This window comes from Amblyomma americanum, chromosome 2, assembly GCF_052857255.1.
Source record: "Amblyomma americanum isolate KBUSLIRL-KWMA chromosome 2, ASM5285725v1, whole genome shotgun sequence".
In the NCBI taxonomy this organism is placed as follows: domain Eukaryota; kingdom Metazoa; phylum Arthropoda; class Arachnida; order Ixodida; family Ixodidae; genus Amblyomma; species Amblyomma americanum.
The window spans coordinates 217,926,980-217,949,454 of NC_135498.1; the positions used below are offsets into that span (position 1 = coordinate 217,926,980).

General features: G+C 46.8%; 1 protein-coding gene and 1 long non-coding RNA gene across 3 annotated transcripts; one reads left to right on the top strand and one right to left on the bottom strand.

Annotated features, from left to right (window-relative positions):
- The first annotated feature begins 1,023 nt into the window (after window positions 1-1,023).
- Window positions 1,024-2,315, top strand: LOC144122163 (uncharacterized). The gene is made up of 2 exons (XR_013312822.1): window positions 1,024-1,156; window positions 1,393-2,315. It is a non-coding gene; the product is annotated as an uncharacterized LOC144122163 (long non-coding RNA).
- A 5,474-nt stretch (window positions 2,316-7,789) lies between these two features.
- On the bottom strand, window positions 7,790-14,293 carry LOC144122161 (uncharacterized). Of its 2 annotated transcripts, XM_077655737.1 has the most exons (3): window positions 12,954-14,293; window positions 11,675-11,890; window positions 7,790-10,755 (listed from the first exon to the last, which is right to left on the bottom strand). In XM_077655737.1, the coding sequence occupies exons 2-3, from the start codon at window positions 11,814-11,816 to the stop codon at window positions 10,490-10,492; spliced, it is 408 nt and encodes a 135-aa protein (XP_077511863.1). In that variant the 5' UTR covers window positions 11,817-11,890; window positions 12,954-14,293; the 3' UTR covers window positions 7,790-10,489. The 2 variants fall into 2 exon arrangements, with proteins under 2 accessions (XP_077511863.1, XP_077511864.1); XM_077655738.1 differs by lacking the exon at window positions 12,954-14,293 and having other exon boundaries at window positions 11,675-12,314.
- Between the last annotated feature and the right edge of the window lie 8,182 nt (window positions 14,294-22,475).

The following is a 22,475-nucleotide window of genomic DNA, read 5'->3' on the forward strand; positions in this document are numbered from 1 at the left end:
TGAATGACGTCATGGCAGAGGCAGCGTTTTCGTGCACTGCGCTCTTTTGCTACTTTAGCATGACGCACGAACAAAGTTATTCAGACCAGGGGGAAACATATTGTTACAAAGACGAAGAAGAGGGCAGTGGTGCGGGATGGAGTGCTTGCGCCAGGCCCTGAGCCATTAAATCATATTTCCATCTGCCATCATGTCATCCTGTCCCTTGGCTTGCCACCTCGTATCATGTGGTGGAGGTGCAGGTTCCTCATCGTCCTCTTGGTCCCTGCAGCGTTGCCGCCTTCTGCTCGCCTTCGTCATCTGCCGAGAGGACCTGTACTCCGCCGCCCGGCTCAACCCCAGCTCGACCTGACCAGAACCGGCCAGCTGCTTTCCCCCGCCCCATCTCCAGCCCCGACCACAAGACACAAAGACCAGGACCAGACGTATTAAGACCCGACGACGGCTCGAACTAAGACTGTACCCGCGCCCAAGCTGTCCGGCGATTCCTTAATCCTTGACCTTCAGCTGTGGGTGACCGACCGCTGGACCTGAAGCTCCGGGGGGCAGTCGTTCATCAGATCATCTTGTTCATCTTGGTGGCAAGCCTTTCATCTTCTATCCTTTCTGATCATGACCATCATCACCTGACCGTTCAGAATTCCAGCAATCGATCGGGACGATCGCTCGGAGGACCTGGGTAATGTTATGAAGACAGAAGAGGGCAGTGGTGCGGGATCGAGCGCTCACGCTAGGCCCCGAGCCATTAAACCAATTTTCATCTGCCATCATGTCGTCCTGTCCCTTGGCTTGCCACCTCGTATCATGTGGTGCAGGTGCGGGTTCCTCATCGTCCTCTTGGTCCCTGCAGCGTTGCCGCCTTCTGCTCGCCTTCGTCATCTGCCGAGAGGACCTGTACTCCGCCGCCCGGCTCAACCCCAGCTCGACCTGACCAGAACCGGCCAGCTGCTTTCCCTCGCCCCGTCTCCAGCCCCGACCACAAGACACAAAGACCAGGACCAGACGTATTCAGACCCGCCGACGGCTCGAACTAAGACTGTACCCGCGCCCAAGCTGTCCGGCGATTCTTTAATCCTTGACCTTCAGCTGTGGATGACCGCTGGACCTGAAGCTCCGGGGGGCAGTCGTTCATCAGATCATCTTGTTCATCTTGGTGGCAAGCCTTTCATCTTCTATCCTTTCTGATCATGACCATCATCACCTGACCGTTCAGAATTCCAGCAATCGATCGGGACGATCGCTCGGAGGACCTGGGTAATGTTATGAAGACAAAGAAGAGGGCAGTGGTGCGGGATCGAGCGCTCACGCTAGGCCCCGAGCCATTAAATCAATTTTCATCTGCCATCATGTCGTCCTGTCCCTTGGCTTGCCACCTCGTATCATGTGGTGCAGGTGCGGGTTCCTCATCGTCCTCTTGGTCCCTGGAGCGTTGCCGCCTTCTGCTCGCCTTCGTCATCTGCCGAGAGGACCTGTACTCCGCCGCCCGGCTCAACCCCAGCTCGACCTGACCAGAACCGGCCAGCTGCTTTCCCCCGCCCCGTCTCCAGCCCCGACCACAAGACACAAAGACCAGACGTATTCAGACCCGACGACGGCTCGAACTAAGACTGTACCCGCGCCCAAGCTGTCCGGCGATTCCTTAACCCTTGACCTTCAGCTGTGGGTGACCGACTGCTGGACCTGAAGCTCCGGGGGCAGTCGTTCATCAGATCATCTTGTTCATCTTGGTGGCAAGCCTTTCATCTTCTATCCTTTCTGGTCATGACCATCATCACGTGACCGTTCAGAATTCCAGCAATCAATCGGGACGATCGCTCGGAGGACCCGGGTAATGTTATGGAGACGAAGAAGAGGGCAGTGGTGCGGGACGGAGTGCTCGCGCTAAGCCCTGAGCCATTAAATCAATTTTCATCTGCCATCATGTCGTCCTGTCCCTTGGCTTGCCACCTCGTATCAATACTCCTGCGTGGTGCTCCTGAGTAGGCGCATTGGCGGGGGGAGGGCATGTGGCCGACCATTGTGGCCACTGCCGTGGTTGCACGCCTCGGTTCCGTGATACCACTATCCTGAACAAGTTCAGGTCTGAACTAAGCAGAGAAGTCTGAGGCCTACTGTATCAAGAAGGAATCCGGCTCGTGTGTCAGCAAAACCTCGGTAAACCTATCTGATAAGGAGTATTCATATCTAGATTGCATGATATCCCGTACATGCCTGCACACAATGGTTACGTGATGATTGTTTGTCATGTTACAATGTGATTACGATGACTGTATAAACGTGATGCACTGTTGTAATAAACCAGTTGAAGTTCCGCACTCTGTCCTGTTAGTTTCTTCCTCGTCTCTTGTCTTTTTTTGCGTGGTTTCAAGATGCATTCTACTAAGGAAAGTTTGTAGGTCGCTTAATTATCATTTCCCGATGACACTGCGATAGCGTTAGGTCTTCTGAATTTCACTGCTTTTAATCTCCCGCCATTTCTTGCGGTTTGCTGCATGCTCATCTGATGACCCTTTCACGCGCACGGATGGAAGATGATGAAGACTGCTCTTTCAAACTACAACATGGGAGACTGGTAATTTGACACAAACGAATGCGGGCACGTGGCGAAGATGAGGACATTGATTAGCAGCTTTTTTTTATTCGAGATGCTTGCCGTTAGTCACAATGAGAAAGGGAGAGAAAGTTAGAAGGGGTGTAAACAAGCCTCGCTTAAAAAGTGGTAAAAGTTCTCGATAAAACGATTATCCAGAGTCCACTTGCGATAATCGTCTTCAGTGTCCCATCGCAGACCTACCTTTTATAGGAAGCGTCGTCTCACAGAGGCTGTAGCCGGGCAAGTCCACAGCAAGTGTTTTGCATCGCAGTTAAGGCGCAACACCATAATGGGGACAGTTGTCAGTCAGTTCTAAGCGTTTGTCATGCCACCAATGACGCACAGAAGGAGTCAGCTGCTCCTGCCCGAATCCGGCCCACAGATACCTCCTCCTCCCGAGTGAGACTATGGGGGAGAGGGTACAAAAACAGAGAAATTGGAGCGCGTGTTCGCTGACACAAAGTTGGTTTCTCGGAAACATGGGACTGGAACTGATCTAGGGGAAGAGGGGAAGGTGGCGGGATGTCCGATGTGTCAAGGTGTGTCACTGCGTCCACATGAATATTATGCGGATCGTGAGCATGCGCGCAAATCCAGTGTATATGCACAGGACAGGGGTACATTTTGCGGAGCTGGCGACTGGATTGTGTAATTTGGAATGTGCGCTGGACAGCCTTAAGCTGCTTTAGGGCGGCAAGGGAGTCAGTGTAAATGTGAACAATACCGAAAGTAGGTACGAGTTGAAGGGAAGCAATTGCACTGTGTATCGCGTGAAGCTCCAAGGCAAGGGGGGTGCAAGTATCCGCGCTATATATAGAGCAGGAGTTAAGATGAGGATGGGAGGGACTGTAAGCTGCAGTAACTCCCTGCAGTGCTGTGTGGGGTCGGTATATATTATGCACCCTGGAGGTAGATGCGCGGCTGATATCGGCGGCGAAGCAGAGAAGCGATTGTCTGTAAGTTGACAGTATGACCATGGAGGAAGAGTTTGTAAACGATGAACCTGAAGCAATATCTTGCGTGCTCTGTTTGCCTTACGCTGGTCGATGATTCCACTTAATGTATTAAGTTGAGCGTACTCTTGCAGAATCTGTATGGGTGTAATATGAGTAAGATAAGTTATGGAGCATAGTCTCCCTATTGATTGCTTCAAGGGAGTCCCATTGTTGACGGGTGAGGAGATGAAATTGGGCCTGGTACACTATCCCTGGCTGGAGGATGGAGCGCACAAGCTGACGGGCAGTATCAGAATGCGCTCCGCCAGAGCGCATAGCTATGCGTCGAATCAGACTGAGAGTACGTGAGCAGATTTACGTGTCGCGTTTAGCCATAGAGTCCCAGTCCCAGATGTATTAAGTAGAAGACCTAGAACACGCACACTTTCTACTTGGCAGTTCATACAGGCAGAATGTTAAGATTTCTCCCAACTGATTGTTCATCTGAGGGAAGTGTATGAACCGACCGACTTTAAATCAGAGTGGCATTCCCTCTTGGTGATGTGCTCAGCCTTACTTCGCGTCTAGTGCTCTGTTGCTCTGTCTTTTTGCAATGTGTTTTGTGGCATTTCCTAAAAGGTTTTTAAATAAGTTGGTTAATGTAAATAGAAAATATTTTCAATGTAATAAATACCGTGCTTAAAAAAGCTGTGGCGATGGCTTAGTGGTCTGAAGCAGATGGCAGCGGAACTGATTTTTAACGCCACCACAGGTTCGGATCCCGCTCCCCGAGCTATAAACTTTTTATTCACTAGTGTCTTCCCTCAGTGCGATGCCGGCATTCCACTGTAGTGAGGCTCTTGTGTTGTCGCTTAAAATAAAAAAACTATTCAGGCCACTTGGAGATCAAATGGATCACTAAAATACAGCATTCGGGCTGAATAATGCATGGTAATCACTAACTCGTTGAGTCTGGACTGTACGATTCCTATGGATTTGTGAATGTAGAGAATTAACCAAATTTACCGCAGTAAAAGTCTAAAATGATGCATTAGCACACAATCTTACATCATATGATATATCAACCAAAGTAAGCCAGTTCAGGTCAAGCAAAAGCATAGAAAGTCAAGGTACACCATGCAAAACCAGGACTAATGGTGCTAGCGCACGATAATTCATGGTTAACTCCGAGCTAAAATGCCCATTATTTCTTGCTTGCACGTCTATGCATTACCCAAACGCAGAGTGTCAGTTCCCTGAGATGTTTGCAAGAAATTTGGTTCATAAAATCAGACGTGCGATTACGTGGTCACACGTCTCACCGCCAGAAATAAACCAAAAGGTGTTCCTGTTATTTGGAGAGCAGTTTAACTTTTCCTTTTGTAGCACCTTGTACAAGGCGGAGCGAGAGTTGATTCAGACCAATGTGGTTAAGCTGCTGCTTTATTTCCATAGTAAAACTACAATGGTTAGCTTTGCCCACCCCATTGCAGCACCGTTTTCCTATACAGCAATTCCAGCGAAAATAGAAAGATACGACTCTGCTTAACTCCCCAAAGTATGAATGGAAAAATTCAACACTAGTGCCGCCAACAGGCTTTGATTTGACAGTGGAATTTTGCAGAAGCATTTTTTGCGCTGCAGCCAGTTCTTTGAAACCTCACTGAGCTGAAATCGGACTTCGTTCCGGGAAGCAACGCTTAGAATTTGGGAATTCAACAGCCTTAAAGGCATAATTTCTACATGTTTTACTATACACTCTGATGTTCTGACTGGCTTGGGGCTGATAATGAAAATGCTGACTGCAATACCACGGTTCCCGTTGGACCGGCGGCCACCCGCACGGTCTGACCAGTGCCTCATTGTTAGCACACACTGTGCAGGGTGGTTCACCTAAAACTTTACACAATTTTTAAAAATCGGCTTTTTGAGTTAGAAGAGCTCTTTTTTTCGGCATAGCATTGTCAGTGGTGTAGTAAATCGTGGCGACGGAGAAGGCGTGCGGCTCCCCGTCTTTCGTGTTCGCCTCGTGTACCTCCGTACTGTACCTTCTTTCTAATAACTAGCGCTTTAGAATGGGAATCCATAAGGGGCTGCATAGACAAAAAATATTAGCTGGGAGTTAGGCTCGGGCTACCACCCTCGCCCTCAGATAGTGCATCTTGCCCTCCCTCACCCTCACCTCATCATGTCTTCTCTCCTTCGCCCTCACCTCACCATGTTTTTCCTCCCTCACCCTCATTCTCACGAATTTTCTTGCGCCCTTGCAGGCAGCGCTCATGGCTTATACCAGGGGCTGTCAGGAGGGGAGCTATGAATGGGGAGTAGCTGCCATTTAGCTTTCGAACCTTCTCCCACATTTGTTTTGATGTGGTTGGGCTGTTTATGTAACATGTAACTTGGGCACGAAGTTTTTTACCAAATTAATGGAATGGCAGCGCACAAGCAAACGCTGATATAAAGAAGGGGACAAGTGCTGAACTAGCGACTCAAATTTTATTGAGAAGCGTGTCGGAATATATACAGCACAGCACACAAGCATACAAAATTAAAGCATATAAAATTCCGCATAAAAGGTGGATAAGAAGCCAGCATGCTTAATCACCGCTTAACTTCGCATATCCAAGAATTCCATCTCTTTTTCTGAAAGAAGAATGGACTGCGTGCAGATGCATGAATCCCCCGCTTTTGCTATCGCCCTGGCCTCGATAATCTCTCCTGTTATCGTGCACTTGTTTCGTGCCAGTATTTTGCAGCCATGAAGGTCAGGTATGCAGGCAGGTTTGTGATTGCAATGGTGGCAATGCTTTGCCAGAAATCCTGATGTATTGGAACTTACATTGTTATTGTGCTCGAGAAACCTTTTGTTAAGACAACGACCGGTCTGGCCGATATATCTGCTTCCACACGGTAACTTAATCTCATAAACAACATCCTGATCACATGCAACAAAAGGATTCTGATGGTTGATTTTGCATCCAGGATGTGGTTTATTCATTGGATTTGTCGCATTACACAGCTTTAAGTTTTACTGGGGCTGAAAACACCACCTTTACATTGGCCTTCTTGGCAATTATCTTAAACGAAGAAACAGCGCGATGAAACATGGACACACGAAGAAACCCTCACAACTTAATGCCAGATACAGCTGAATGATTCAGTGATCCCTTATTGGTACTGCCTTTATCTTGTTTTATACTGCGCAGCGTCTTACAAGATTTTAACGCTTTTAATTTCCTCTTTTTGGGCACGTTCTTAAAGATTTTACCTTTATCTGTTATGTATTCATTTGTATATTCCCCTCTGTGTCCTTCATGGTTTTAACGTATTCCCTGCCCTTTTGGGTAATTTTTCATTGGTTTTGTTTTTGTTATTGTTACCTGACCATTTTTTCGTGGCTCTTTGCACCGTCTATTTATCGCTTATTTTTCTTTTGTTCCTGTTTTTTGCCATCTTGTGATGTGACCATACTGATTGCTGGTTATCGCTGCAGCAGCCCTGTTGCCTACCCTCTCATGCCTTCTATTTAAGCATCTTTTCATCAGAATAAAAATTCAATTGTGAGTCAGCGCTCGTGTCTGTCGTTTCTTCGTGTGTCCGTGTTTCATCGCGCTATTTCTTCGTTTAAATGCATTACCAACTAGCCTGAAACCTTGCTCTTCTGATTTTCTTAAGGTTGTACTAGATCTTATGCAGATAAGGGATGACCACAACATTTTGTTTTTCATCTCTTTATCCCTTTTGTTGATTGGTACCCTTCAGACCTTCCGCCTTTTACCACTTTTCGCCAGTGACACTAGCAAATCACTGGGGTAGCCAGCTGTGCCAAGACAGGCAGTTTGTTTCATTAGGCTTTCCTCAACTGTGTGAAAACACGACCTGCTCAACGCATTACGAAAGGAAAGCTTTGAAATACCCCTTTTCACTAATTTCAAGTGTGCCGAATCGTACGGAAGAAGTGGATTCTTTCCCCTGGGATCATAAATCCAGGTATGGTTGTTCTTAAACCAGAGGCTTAAAGGGACTATGCAATGAATAATAAGTCACTTGTAAATGTTTTCAATGCTTAGGTGCCACATGGTAAACTTAAGGTGCCACATGGTAAACTTCTCTATAAGATGGAATGTATGGGTGTGCCTTTTTTTATCATTCGGTGGGTTCAAGCATACCTTACAGACAGACGGCAATATGTAGAAATTAATAAGACCGCTTCAAGTGTTGTTAATGTTCAATCAGGAGTCCCCCAAGGAAGTGTGCTTGGGCCATTGTTGTTTTTAATATATGTTAATGATTTAGTTGCGGTCGTACCTGAAGATGTTTCTGTTAAGTTATTCGCAGACGACTGTGTTGTGTTTAAACAAATTTCATCCGAATATGACCACAGCTCTGTACAAAAAGCAGTTTTTGCCATTGAAGAATGGTGTCTTAAATGGGATATGGAACTTAATAGTGAAAAAACTGTTGTCTTACGTATAACTAGAAAAAAGTCTCCAAGTTTGCTGCCTTACCTTATTCGCGGTAATAGGATTTTGGAAGTTGAGCAATATAAATATTTATTTATTTATTTATTTATTTATTTATTAGTACCTCACAGGCCCCGAAGAGCATTGGGTGAGGGGGGCAAATACAGATGTACATACAGATGGAAAAAAAAAAAACCATAATATCGGTGCAAGAACGCGGTACAAGTCAAATACAAGAAAGGAACACGAAATTTATACAAAACCGAGTTAAAATAACATCAGACACGAAACAACGTTAAGAACAAATGAAACTGTTGTACATTTCGAACATCACTATGGCAATAAATGAATACATAGATGTTTTTTAAACTCACCAGGATCAATGAAAGAGATTATGTTGTCAGGAAGATCATTCCAGAGTTTTATTGCTCTAGGTAATGCAGAGGAATTAAACGACAGGGTCTTCCCATATATCCGGTTGAAGCTGAGTTGACTGTGTAAGCGTTGTGAAGAGCGGAAAGGTGATGCCAGAGGTGATGCCAGAGGTGTAACACTTGACAGTAAGTTAAAATGGTCGTCACACATTACTAATATTTCTACAGCCGCATTGAGAAAGCTATGGGTTTTACGAAGAAAGCTAAAAACTGCCCCAGCACACATGCAAAAATTGACTTACGAAACTTGTGTGCGGTCTTTACTTGAATATGCCTCAGTCGTTTGGGACCCGTACACGAAAAAGGACATAATGGTCCTTGAAAAAGTAAATAGGAAAGCGGTTAGGTTTATATACGGAAAATACAAAAGGGAAGACTCTCCATCGCAGTTAATGATGTCAAATAACATTCCTACACTAGAAGTCCGCCGAAAGATTAATAGATTGGTATTCTTGTTTAATAGTTTAACAGGTAAAAATAAACTGAAGCTTCCGGAGTGCATTAAGCGTCCTCTAGTGAGAAGGACTCGGAACGTTCTTGAACATTCACTTACTCCCCTTTTCGCCAAAACTAACAGTTTTAAATAGTTTTTTCCCTAGAACAGTGCAAGATTGGAATTCGTTACCGGAATCTTTTTTCCTCGCAAAATTAAATCGTCTATTTACCTGCTAATATTGATTATATGTATGTTTTGTATACGTGTGCTGCTGATATTGTATAAGTTTATTCGTTTGGTTTATTCTTTTAGTATCCGTGCGCTGCTAACATTGTATAAGTTTATTCTTTTGGTTTTATTCTTTTGGTTTCCGTGTGCTGCTAATATTGAATAACTTTATTCTTTTGGTTATGTAACATTATATGTTCACTCCTGCTTGGGCCAAGCATTGGCCTGCAGTATTATGAAATAAATAAATAAATAAATAAAATGATGCTAAGAAGCATTCACACCAAGTATCAGCCTTCGGAACTGAGCCGGCAATTTATTATGAATTTTTAAAAACCGTGTTTTTTAAAATTCGCGGGCTGATTGGTGTGTGCTCGTAGTGACCGATTTTGAAACTAAAATCGTGAAAAAAAGACGTCACTGTACCCATGACGCCGCCAGGCCACCACACGCTCTCATTCGCTGGAGCCACGGCAGCCACGACGTCACGGGAACACTTCCGGTAGCCGTGAAAATCGTCTGCTCGTGCCGCCGCGTGACCCTCTCGGGCAAGCGCGAGCCAGGGCATTGCCTTCGCGCATATGGTTTGAATTTTCCTCTGCCGCCTCCTTCTGTCGAGAGTTCCGGAGCCACTCACAGTGGCTCGCCGAGTCGCTACTGTCGTCGCTGGCGTTCAGCCGGTATGGCTTGAACGCATAGGGCTCGATGCCCATCGTGGCTGTAAGAGCGAGCAGTCGCGCCTCGAGGTCCAGGTCCATTACTGCTAACTACAACAGACGACAAGCAAAGAAACCCGACGCGCGCCGCAATCACGCCACCGACGCTGCTGCTGGGGTGCTAGGAGCGACAACAGGAAGTTGCAAAAGGAACGTCAGCGGATGATGTATTCATGGGCGGGGCCCAGTCCCAGAGCTGTTTTCTTTATTTTTGTCTGGTGCCCTGCGTGTACGAGTTGAGGGGGGAGAGGAGGAGCGTAATTTTTAATCGTCTATATCTTCGGTGTTATTGATGCTAGCTTAAAAATTCTTGCGCTGGGGTGACGAGTGATGAAATGCCTATCTCTCGTCTGCTTTACGTAATCTCAGTTAATTTATTGCATAGTCCCTTTAAGTCAAAGAAACGGATGCTTTCACCCAGAGGCAGTTCATGGGTCAAAGTTAGGGGGTTTAAACACTCTTCGAATATTCTTAGAATACTCCCGATTGTTTCGTCAAGAGATTGGTCTGTCTTTTCTATTATAATCGGAAAATTGTAGCATAGCCATGGCGTTTGTTGGGCGACACCTGTATTCAACGGGGCCACCGGAATATCTGGTGCCGGAAGATCGGGGGACCGGTGCCATTTGGGGTGTGCCGAGCAGTCATGCCTTCATCTGGGCTCACCGTTTCTGGATGCTGTAGTTATGTTGCTTGGTCTGGCTTACTGCAATGTGTGGTGGTTGTAGTTACTGCCGGGTTATCCTCTGGTGCTTCTGGTTGCGGGCGCACCAGGTCTACGTGCCACTGGACGACTCTGTCCGATGTTTCCACGGTCACTATTCTCGCTCCAGACATCGTCTTCACATGGCCGGGCATCCACTTGCTCTCCGCGCCATAATTGCGGGCATACACCTCACTTCCAAGTAGTTGCAGCCAGTCATCGTTGTTCTCTATTGGTCCCGGTAGTGCTGGAGGAAAGCATGTGTGGAAAGCGTGAGTGTGTTTGATAGCCCAAAAGCAGCTCTGCTGGGGATTTACCCGATTTTCGCGGAGTCCTCCGGTAGTTAAAAAGCAACCGTACTAGGTTCTCTTCCAGGTTCCCTTCCCTAATTTTTCGAAGGCGATCTTTTATAGTTTGCACTGCCCTTTCTGCCGCACCATTAGACTGGGGATGGTATGGAGCACATCGAAGGTGCACAATGTTGTTGTTTGTCAAGAACGACGCGAAGTCTTGACTGGTAAACTGGGTTCCGTTGTCAGAAACGATCGTGCGGGGTATTCCAAACCTGCTGAAAATGTCACGTAGACAGTTAATGGTAGTCTGCGTTGAAGTGTGCGACAAAGGTATTGCTTCGAGCCATTTGGTATGTGTGTCGACTACTACGAGTATGATTTTTCCGCAGATCGGACCCGCGTAGTCAATGTGAATACGAGACCACCTTTTGCCTGTTTCAGGCCAGTTAACGGAGGGGGCCGCGGCTGGCATCGGCAGATTTTGCACACAGTTCTGGCATTGAGCAGACAACTCTTCAATATTTCTGTCGAGGCCTGGCCACCAGAACAAAGAACAAGCGACAGATTTCATTGCCGGTGAACCCTGGTGCGTTTCATGTAGAAGGTGCTGCACTCACTCCCTAGCTTCGGTCGGTATTATGACCCTATTACCCCAGTACACCAGTTCATGTGCTATGGATAGTTCGAGCTTACAGTAAAAAAACGGCAGTATGGCCCGGGTCATTCCATTAGCATTTCTGGGCAACCCATGTAGTATGTACCGTTTGACCTCGACCAGGACAGGGTCAGAAGACGTTAATGATTTCAGCTCATGCGTTGCCACGGCGCCATAATTCAGCTGGTTCAGCGACAGCACATATTCGGGCGGCTCACCGTCATCGTCATCTTGTGGAGACCGCTGCGGAAGTTGGCTCAGGGCGTCAGTGTTCAGCATCTGTCGTCCTGGTGCGTACTGTAGCCGGTACCGGTAGGCTCCCAGGTGGAGCACCCAACGTTGTATCCAAGAGGCGGCCATTGGGGGCGTCTGCTTGTCTGATCTCAGCAGGCCCAGCAATGGCTGATGGTCAGTCACCAAGGTAAATTCCCGACCTAGAAGGTAGTCACGGAATTTCGTGACGCCGAATACCAGTGCCAGTGCCTCTCGCTCGAGCTATGCATATTTGTGCTCCGCCTGCGTTAATCGCGAGCGGAACCCGATGGGCTTGTGATCGTTACCAGTCGTGTGAAACAAGACGGCTCCCACACCGTACGGAGACGCGTCACATTCAAGTTTAAGTTCCTTTGAAGGGTCGAAATGAACGAGAACCTTGGCTGTTTTAAGGTTTTGCTTGGCACGATCAAATGCATGCTCTTGAGGCTGTTTCCATTGTCAGCGTGCATTCTTTTCAAGCAGTTGATGCAATGGAGCAAGTGTGGTTGACATGTTGGGCAGAAACCTCGAGTAAAAAGTAACCATACCCAAAAACGAATGTAGCTCGCCGACATTACATGGGCTGGGTGCCTGCATGATAGCGTCAAGGTTTTTCTCTGTCGGATGAAGCCCATCGCGATCGATGCGATGCCCTAGATAAGTTACTGCTGGACTGCGCAACTTGCACTTATCGAACCTTAGCTTTACCCCATGCTCTCGGAAGTACTCTAAGACGTTTTTCAGCCTCTCACCACTGTCACTCGCTCTTTCGGAAATGAGCACATCGTCCAGATAAGCCTGTGCTCCTGGAAGGCCAGCCAAAACCTCATTCATTTTTTCTTTGGAATATCGCGGGCACAGAGGCTATCCCGAAAGGAAGCCTGTTGCAGCAAAATAGCCCTTTTGGCGTAGTAATGACGCAAACTTTCTTCGCGTCATCATCTAGCGCCACTTGACTGTATGCATCCCGTAAATCCAGAGTGCTGAAATAGTCCCTATCGCGTAGTTGGGCAAACATATCCCCAATGATTGGCAATGGGTATTGCTCAGTTGCACACGCTGGATTTACTGTGGCCTTGAAATCGCCGCAGGTCCTTACTGCGCCGTCTTTCTTAAGCACTGTGACTACGGGCGTTGCCCATTCAGTGTGTGCCACCGGCGACAGTAAGCCCAGAGAAACTAAACGGTCTAGTTCAAGTGACACTCGCTCGCGTAGCGCGTATGGAATGGGTCTGGCCTTACAGAACTTGGGTATGGCGCCTTCCTTCACGTTCAGGCTGGCTGGAGGACCCTTGATTAGTCCCAGTTCCTTGGAGAACACGTCGTAGTAGTCATGGAATATGCTGTTCAGCTGCTGGATTAAAGCGTGACCGCAGAGGCTTGGTCCCGCACAGTCCAACACGGTGAGCGCACACTTTACTGTCGCCCCTTAATGACAAACCTGAAGCCCAAGCTCCCCAAATACTGGAAGGCGTCCTGTGTAAGAGGATAAATTCAGACTGGACGGTTTCAGTTTCGGCCATTGCCCGCGATGCTTATCGTACAGGTGACGCGGAATGACACAAACGGGCGACCCGGTATCGACTTCCATGCTCAGCTGCACACCGCCCCAAGTAAATGTTCGGTGGATCGGCGGTTCCAGACAGCTTCTTCGTTGTGATACCAAAGTCCAAATGTGGGCGGCTTCGTGTTCCTGGTCTGCTGAGGTTTCCATCCCCAAGAGGGCGTTAGTTTGCGCCGTCCTCGTTATGCCTTGTTCTCGAGCCCCGCGGCTTCTACATTTCCTTGCGAAGTGACCCCGTCGTCCACAGCGGTAACAACGAGCGTTAGACGAGGAGCAACATGCATCATTATGTTTCGTACTAATGCACCTTGAGCATTCTTGATGTACAGCAGCCCTCCTCTCGTCTAGCAGAGTTTCCTTCTGATGTGCCTGTACTTTTAACACTGGTGTCGTTGCCCGTCCGATCATGCGTTTTACGCCACTATCCGCAGCCTCAGCTGCAAGGGACATTGTCTCAGCGTCTTGTACCGTTAATTCCTGCTTTGCCAGTAGCTGCTTCTGCAGGGCCTCTGACCGTATACCACACACAATGCGGTCTCGTAGCATGCGATCCAAAGCACTTCCAAAATTGCAATTGTCAGCTATACGGCGAATGTCTACCAGGAATACTGAAGAACTTGAAGCTTTCGGTGATTTCGTGTCTCTTCGGACTCTAATGCTCACTCAAAACTTTGACGACTTCTTCATACGTCAACGCATTTGGTTTGCGCGGAGCCACCTTTCCTGCCAGCACTTGAATCGTATGCGTATTTAAAGCGGCAACCAGCAATGCTCTTTTCTAAGTCGAGTCTTCAATTCCATTAGCTTCGAAGTATGCTTCTACCTTGATAAGGTATGGCTGCCACTTATCTTTGTCTTCTTCGAAGTCCGGAAGGTGGTGAGCCATGATGGCCTTGGTATCTCGGTTCTGCGTGGGTTCCTGTTCAGTGTCGACTTTCACTGCATGGGCGATGTCCATCCTCGTCACCACTGTAGCATAGCCATGGCATGCTTGCAGTAACGCCAGACCAGGGAAGCAGCAACGCTGCTGCTTCCCTGGTCAGTAGAACCAAAAATGAATGTTTATTCACAGGTGTAGGGGGTATTTATAAGTAGCCTAGTGGCAGGAAGATAGGAAGGAGTGTGTGTTAGTCGTGACAATCTGAAGCTCTGAAGGATCGCCAGATAAGGAGATTAAAGGTGCGCGCACTTCGAAAACACACATGAAGTTGCAACAAACGTCATCCACATATCACACCACGCTTAAAACATGGCAGCCATCCAGATGGGCTAACAACACATTTTCACACTCAACCAGAAATAAATCGCTCAACAAGGATGCTATACATGATCCTATGCACACACCTTGTTTTTGTAGAAACGTGTCATTTCCCCATTCTACGTATGTAGATCTCAGATAAAGGTGCAATAGTTCCAAAAAGTCACCTACATCTATACCGGACTCATTCCGGAATGTGAATAAATAAAAAAAAAAGTCCCTGCAGGGGGGCGTCTGCAGCTTGCAGGCGTCGGTGAGTGGCGACACCGCGGGTTCCCGAGCATCTGCAGGGACATCGCCACAAGGGGATGATGGTGAACAGTGCATCACCATGGACCCGAGCACCCACGCCTAGCTGTGCGTGGCATCGCCGTGTCTGGGGAAAAGGGGATCCTGGTGGTTGAGCTGATGCCGAGCGTTTGGACCTTTAAGGCCCCTCGGCAGAGGCAACACACCACTTTGGCCCCAGCTTCCTGTAGACAGCACCTCCGGCCTGACCCGACCGGGGGAAATCGGCAGTCGCCTTTTCCTGTGCTCCCCTCCATCTTTCACTTATAGTCCTATCTCTTTCTCACAACTCTCCTATCTCCTGCTCACTTCTTGGTCTTTCCTTCTTTCCTGGCGGCGAGGGTTAACCTTGTGTGACCAACTACCCTGAGTTGCATCGTATTTGGTTATAGTTGAGGAGCACAGCTGGCGTGGGCAAGACTTGCTATCAAGTTCCTGTCCCGTCCCCTTGTTGTACTCCGTGGTGGGTGGCTGGCACCATGACCGAAAAACAAAATTTTTTTTAAGGCTCCCCTGCTTTCAAAACCTGATCGCTCTCTCAAAAGAGGGTGGAACAAGGCAGACAACTTCTTTCAAAAAAGAAAAGTAACTTTCCCCAAATATCACGTGATCCACAGTGAAGAACAAGGTAAACAGGCAAGAATAATATCCCCCTTCCTTATGTCAAAGTGTGCTTGACTGAAACCTTAGGCATTGGTTATAAGCTCTCAAAAATGGCCAGCGGCGACTTATTGCTCGAACTGTGTGACAATGTCCAACACTCTAAGCTCTCCAACCTAACGTCCATAGGGGAAATCCCAGTCTCCGTGACTTCTCATCGCTCACTTAACACTGTCCGAAGCGTAATATCCTAAAATGATTTTGTTCACATAACTGAAAAAGAAATGCTCAAAGGGCTCACCGACCAAGACGTCATAGACATCCACCGAATCTAAATCCGGAAGGACAATAAGGAAATAGACACAAAACACATGATCCTCACGTTCAACACCAGCACCCTGCCTGACACAATCGACGTGGGACATCTGAAAAATCAAAGTAAGACCATACATACCAAACCCTCGCAGATGTTTCAATTGTCAAAGGCTCGACCACGGTTCACAGAGTTGTCGCGGTCGCAAAACTTGAGCATAATGTGCTTCGAATGATCACCAGTCTTATGTATGTGACGCAGCCCTGCGCTGTGCAAACTGTGAAGGAGAACATGCTGCATGCTCCAGGGCGTGTCCATCCTGGAAGAAAGAAAAAGAGATAATCACCATAAAGACAAAGGAAAACATTTCATTTAAAGAAGTGAGAAGGCATTTTGCGCTTACAAACACATTCTCCTTCACAGCAAAACAAAACTTCGCTGATGTGGTGCACAGGGGCGTAGCACCACACAGCACTCCGGCACCTGCCAAGGCCGGAGTGCTGTGTGGTGCCCCAGGCAGGGCCAGCGAAAGCTGCCCTGTCATTGCCAAAGCAGGGAGCGCCGGTCCATGGGTCGGCACCCCGCAGGACCTCCTCCCGTCGGGAGAGGCCTGAAATCAACACAACCGCGGCTGCGCGGTCCTCCAGCACCTCTGTTGAGGTGATGGATACAACACCCACTCCGCCTCCATTACAGCGGCGGAACAGCCCTCTTGAGCGGAAAAAAGACAGGCCCCTCACAACGGGCCCACCACATATTTTAGGGTAATGTTACCCATAGTTTTATGTCTTCAGGAGACCAATCTTGGTCCACAACATGTGCATATCCTGAACCATTATAAAACTTTTAGACGCGATCGCGAGCAGGCAAATCGACTCTCGGGAGGCGGCGCAATTGTCGTCCAAAGCGGTGTTCCTGCTCAAGAAGTCAAACTTAACACAAAAGTTGAGGCAGTTGCAGTTAGCGTCGTTACCTACAAAACAATAACAGTATGTTCTGTATATCTTCCCCCGCACATCACATTAACAATCAAAGATTTAGAAAGCCTGATTGATCAACTGCCGGAGCTATATCTGGTAGTTGGCGATTTTAACGCTCACTCCCCTTTTTGGGGAAGCAAGCGCTGCGACTCTAGGGGGCAAACAATCGAAGATTTTATCCTCTCAAATAACATCTCTCTTTTAAATGCGGGAAAAGCCACTTATTATTGCCCAAGCTCGGCAAAAATGAGCTTCCTCGATTTAGCTTTCGCATCACCATCGCTTTTTAACAATTTTAAATGGGATATTTTAAATGACGCTCTGGGAAGTGATTACCTACCTATTATCATCAGCCTCTCATCGTCTACTCCAGTCATCCCCACAAGACCACGGCGCTGGAAACTTCACCTCGCAGACTGGTCACTTTTTACAGCTAGTGCCACACTAGAAAAAGGATTTTGTGAAGACTTCAGCATAGACAAAATTAATGAAAAGTTTACTACATGCATAATATCGGCCGCTACACTAGCCATACCACAAACAGGTCTCGTACACAAAAAAAGTAAAGTATGGTGGACACAAGAATGCACATTAGCAAAAAAACAACAAAATAAAGCTTGGGGCTTTCTGCGTCGGTATCCCACAGCGGAGAACTTTATTGCCTTTAAGAGAGCCAAGGCCAGAGCGCGATTCGTTCGAAGAAATGCCGAGAAATCCTCGTGGCAGAAATATGTGTCCTCAATAAACAGCTTAATAACCTAAAAAAAAAAATGTGGGAAAAGGTTAGTAGATTTAGTAGTGACCATACCCCTTTTACACGCCCTCTATTGACTACACCTGGGACACAAACATCATTAGAAAAACAGGCCAACATGCTGGTTGAGCATTTTGCTGAAGTTTCCAGTTCGTCCAATTACACAGACATGTTCCAGAAGCACAAAGCAATAGCAGAAAAACAAGAACTTCCATTTGCAGCAGGTATGCACGAGGATACAATCAACCCATCACACTGCAAGAATTGAATAGGGTATTATCTTCGGGTAAAAAGACAGCACCAGGCCCAGACAATGTGCATTACACTATGCTCGCCCATCTCTCTGAGGCTGCCCTGCAGGCATTGTTGAAATTCTTTAACAAAATATGGACAACTGGGAATATACCTGAGGAGTGGAAGAAAGCAATAATAGTACCTTTCTGAAACCCGGAAAACCACCAATAGTCCTAACACTTACAGACCGATAGCCCTCACCAGCTGCATTGCTAAATCTTTCGAAAGCATAATAAGCATTACACTGACCTTCACACTTCAATCTCGTCGACTCTTACATGTACATCAATGTGGATCTAAGAAAGCATGCTCGACCACTGATCACCTCGCCGCCTAGAAGACACCATCCGGGAGGCGTTCATCCACAAACAGCACTGTATCGGGGTCTTCTTCGATTTGGAGAAGGCCTATGATACCACGTGGAAGTTCGGCATCCTCCATGACCTAGCAGGGCTAGGGATCCGCGGCAGGATGCTGAACTGCTTGAATGACTTCCTGACCAACCGCACATTCAGAGTCCGTCTAGGAGCAACTCTGTCAATGACATTCACCCAAAAGAATGGCGTTCCCCAGGGATGCATTTTAAGTACGGCACTCTTCATAGTAAAAATGAATTCTTTAGCCAAAGTAATACCAAAGTCCGTAATGTATTTAGTTTATGTAGATGACCTACAGATAGTATACACTTCTTCCAGCATACTGTCCTGCGAGAGACAAATACAAATCACACTAAATAAACTGGCTGCTTGGGCAGAGAAAAATGCATTCAAATTCTCTCCTCAAAAAACAGTAGCTGTTCTGTTCTCATTGCGACGAGGCCTACAGGTCAATCCCAGTCTGTGCTTGAATCAAACCACGCTGTCATTCAAACAGGAACATAAATTGTTAGGCGTCACTTTTGACAAGAAACTTACTACCACACATTAACAACCTTAAAAAGAAAGCATCCCAAGCCTTCAATGTATTACAGGTACTCTCGCGAAAACGGTGGGGTCCGATAGAGCATGCCTATTACAAATATACCGCTATTTGGTGGCGCTCCAAGCTGGACTACGGGTGCATAGTATATGGTTCAGCAAGAGCATCCTACTTGAAACCACTGGACCCTGTTCATAATCTTGGTCTGCGCCTGTTAACTGGAGCATATAGAACATCCCCGGTAAATAGTCTTTATGTTGAAGCTAATGAGGAAGATAAACGTGGAGAGTTTGCAGTGCTGGACGCCCTACCAAATATTGCACAAAGACATGAATATCTGCCACCATGGTACAGCCTCCCTTCGGTGTGTGATTTCACACTGACACACGTAAACAAAGAGGAAATGCCACACGAGCACATACTGCAAGAGTTCTTTGCCCTACAAAAAAAATATGACACCTAGACTGAATTTTACACTGATGGCTCAAAAACAGAAAGTCATGTCGGAAGTGCAGTAATTCAAGGAAAAAATGAAAAAATGATACGATTGCCACAGTATGCATCGGTATTTACTGCGGAGTGTTATGCCATCTTTGTAGCCATAGAACAAATAGTAAAACAAAACATAAAAATAGCATCATTTACACCGATTCACTGAGTATGCTCAAAGCGATTCACTCTACAAGTGCTGCTGAACCCATAATGGGAAAAATCATACATAACATAGTTAAAATCACAAAGCAAAAACATAACATTATATTCTGCTGGGTTCCTAGCCATGTTGGAATTTTAGGTAATGAGAGAGCAGATGCTTGCGCAGCACAAACTCGAATTGGTCATATAAAACAAGTTAACATACCACAGAGGGATTTTTCTAATTTACTGCACAGTAAACTCAGGAATAAGTGGCAGGTTGCATGGGAAGAACAGACAAACAACAAACTGCATTCTATAAAACCCGTTTTGGGAGAGTGGTGATCATCTAAACATCAGGAACGTTTTACAGAAGTTATTTTGTGTTGACTACGCATTAGACACACACATTTTACACACAACTTCTTACTGACAAAAAAAGAGAAACCTCTCTGCGAAATGTGTGGCGATGAACTCACGGTAAACTACATTTTAATTGTATGCACAAAACTGGAACAACTGAGGAAAAAATATTTCACAACATTCTACAATGAATACATCCCACTACACCCCATGTTACTTTTGGGTGATCAAGCACTGGTTGATTTTTCAAGCATTTTTAAGTTTCTCAGAGAAGCCAATGTTTTAAACAAACTTTAGATATAAAAAGCGTAACCTTTAACAAAAGCTCTAACTGTGTGTTTGGCGCTTCATAGCCTCAGCTGCTTTTGCGCCATTAAAATCAATATAACTAACTAACTAATAAAGAAAGCCATCACTGATTTTCCATCTGTGGAATTCAGATAGAAATTTCATTTGAAATTCTGATTAGGAATGGGTCATCAACGGTAAGCTTGCTCAGCTTGTCCTGCAAGAAGATTCTAATGCTGTTATGCCACGTTCCATGTTCGGACACTATGACCCTGAAAGGGCACTACGGCTTGTGCATCTTCGCGGCAAAAAACATTTGTAAGGACAAATTCTCACTCTTATTGATGCGGGTCACAAGCCCTGTCAGATTGAGCCTGTTACACAGTTGCTTTGCTTTTGATTTTGCTCTCTTTAGTGAAACATTTTGGCGGTCAAACATAGCATCCGCAGCCTGTGATGCTTTGCGGGAGGTTTCCGCAGAAAACACAGCGAACCCACCTTCTTTATCAGCAGGCAGAACACAGAGTGCCTCTTTCTGAAGGTAGGATAGCGTTCTTGGAAAGGGTAGCCTGGAGGTTGATTGCTTGTGTTGGCCAAGCACACCTACACCACTCCAAACACAACCGTCGATGTTGCGGTCCATTACCCGTCGTGAAACATGTCTCACTAAGGCCAACTGTTAGAAGCGGTCAATTTTGGTTCCATGGCGAATTTCGGCCCTCTTTCCAGCACCCGTTGAACCCCTTCTGGAAGGAGGACGCCGTCCTCTTTGTGGACCTGGTTTCGAGTTGTGGTGTTCCTTGGAGCCAACACCACCTTTACATTGGGATTCTTGGCGATTTTCTTAAGGTTGTGCGAGATCTTATGCAGATAAGGGATGACCACAACTTTTTGTTTTTCATCTCTTTCTCTCCTTTGTTGATTGGTACCCTTCAGACCTTCCGCCTTTTTCTCTTTCAGAATACTTTCCGCCAGTGACACTAGCAAATCACTGAGGTAGCCAGCCGCGCCAAAGCGGGCAGTTTATTTCTTTAGGTTTTCCTCAAATGTGTGAAAACACGACCATCTTGGTGGATCGCCGACACACAGCGCTTGTGTGTGTCATTTCTTCGTGTTGTCCGCATTTCATCGCGCTGTTTCTAAGTACAGTGTCATCAGGCATTGTCATGATGGCTGCCACCCAAGTTAGCAAGAATGTGGAGTGTGGCTGCCGCTTTTGCTCTGGAGTTGGCATAGTAATGCAGTGCTCGGCTGCCCCTCGCTGCCGCAGGTGTTCGCTGTGAGCCATGCATCATGCAGTTCCCCCCAGAGCTGAGAGGCACCCAGCCGTTCCAGAGCTCCTCCCTTTGCACGGCGCAACCTCGCAGTATGTGACATGTTGTCTCTGCGGTTCTCTTCTTGTCCTGATGGTGATGGTGTGTGGATCAGTCGCAAAGAGGGGACAGAGTGCGAGCAGTGGCTAACAGCTAGTGGAGTTGCGCTGTGGGTTTCAGAGCATGGCAGACGGAGAGGTGAGCACAGAGAGGCTCGGAGACAGCACACCGTCCACTGCGAAGCCTAGACATTTTGCAGCACGCGGCTTATTGCAGTATGTCTGGCTTGGAAAATGGAGTTTTTGACTGGCACATCCAGACCTATCGGGACCTTTGCAAACACGTGCAGAATGCTCGCATGACTGCTTGCTTGGCACTTGCTGCACACGCAAGCAGGCCTCGACCAGCCAGCTATATGGCCAAGTGCAGGGAGTTTGTTTTGCAAAGCCACAAATGGCATGATGTAACGGTATGATTAAAACAGGAGCATGTCATCAAAAAATAAAATGAACATAAAAAACTTGGAGGCCTTCTTAACCACATTCTTAAAGAAGAAAATGTGATAGCATTTAGTCTAGTGTCCGATGTTCTTTTTACGGTTTTTCCGCCAAAATTCTAGTTAGAACCAGTTTCATTGCCATTATATGGTATGCATGAATCATGCCTTTCTAGAATGTTTGAGAAATTTTGGGGGTGGGCCAACTTCTAAATTTTGTGTGCTGACATTTTCAACTTTGATGGTGCACTATGATTGTGGTCACGTGGTGTAGATGATGTCACGGGGAGCCCTCATACCCCTACTGGTGCAGTGGCGTATGCCACTGCCCTAGGTAGCTGTTTCAAACAGCCACCAGTGGGGCTTGTGAGACCCAGGTTGCTTTTGGCGAGCTCTTGTAAGGCTCATGCACCGTGCCACGATGGGAAAGTGGCAACTCCATTGAATTTGACAATGGTGGGCAGGTTGTGATGATGTCACAACGCCATGTGGCCTCTCTTAATCAATCGGGGAATTTCGTGGGCGATTTCAAATATTGCAGTGCTCTCTGATTGGACAGCTGAGGTCACGTGACCCTGATGGCATCACTGGGCAATTTCGTTATGGAGAAGCCGCAAGCCTTTTTTTGTGATCTGACAGCCTATATGCTATCAAATTAATACTATATTTACTCATTTGTAGATTGACTTATCTGTTCAAAAT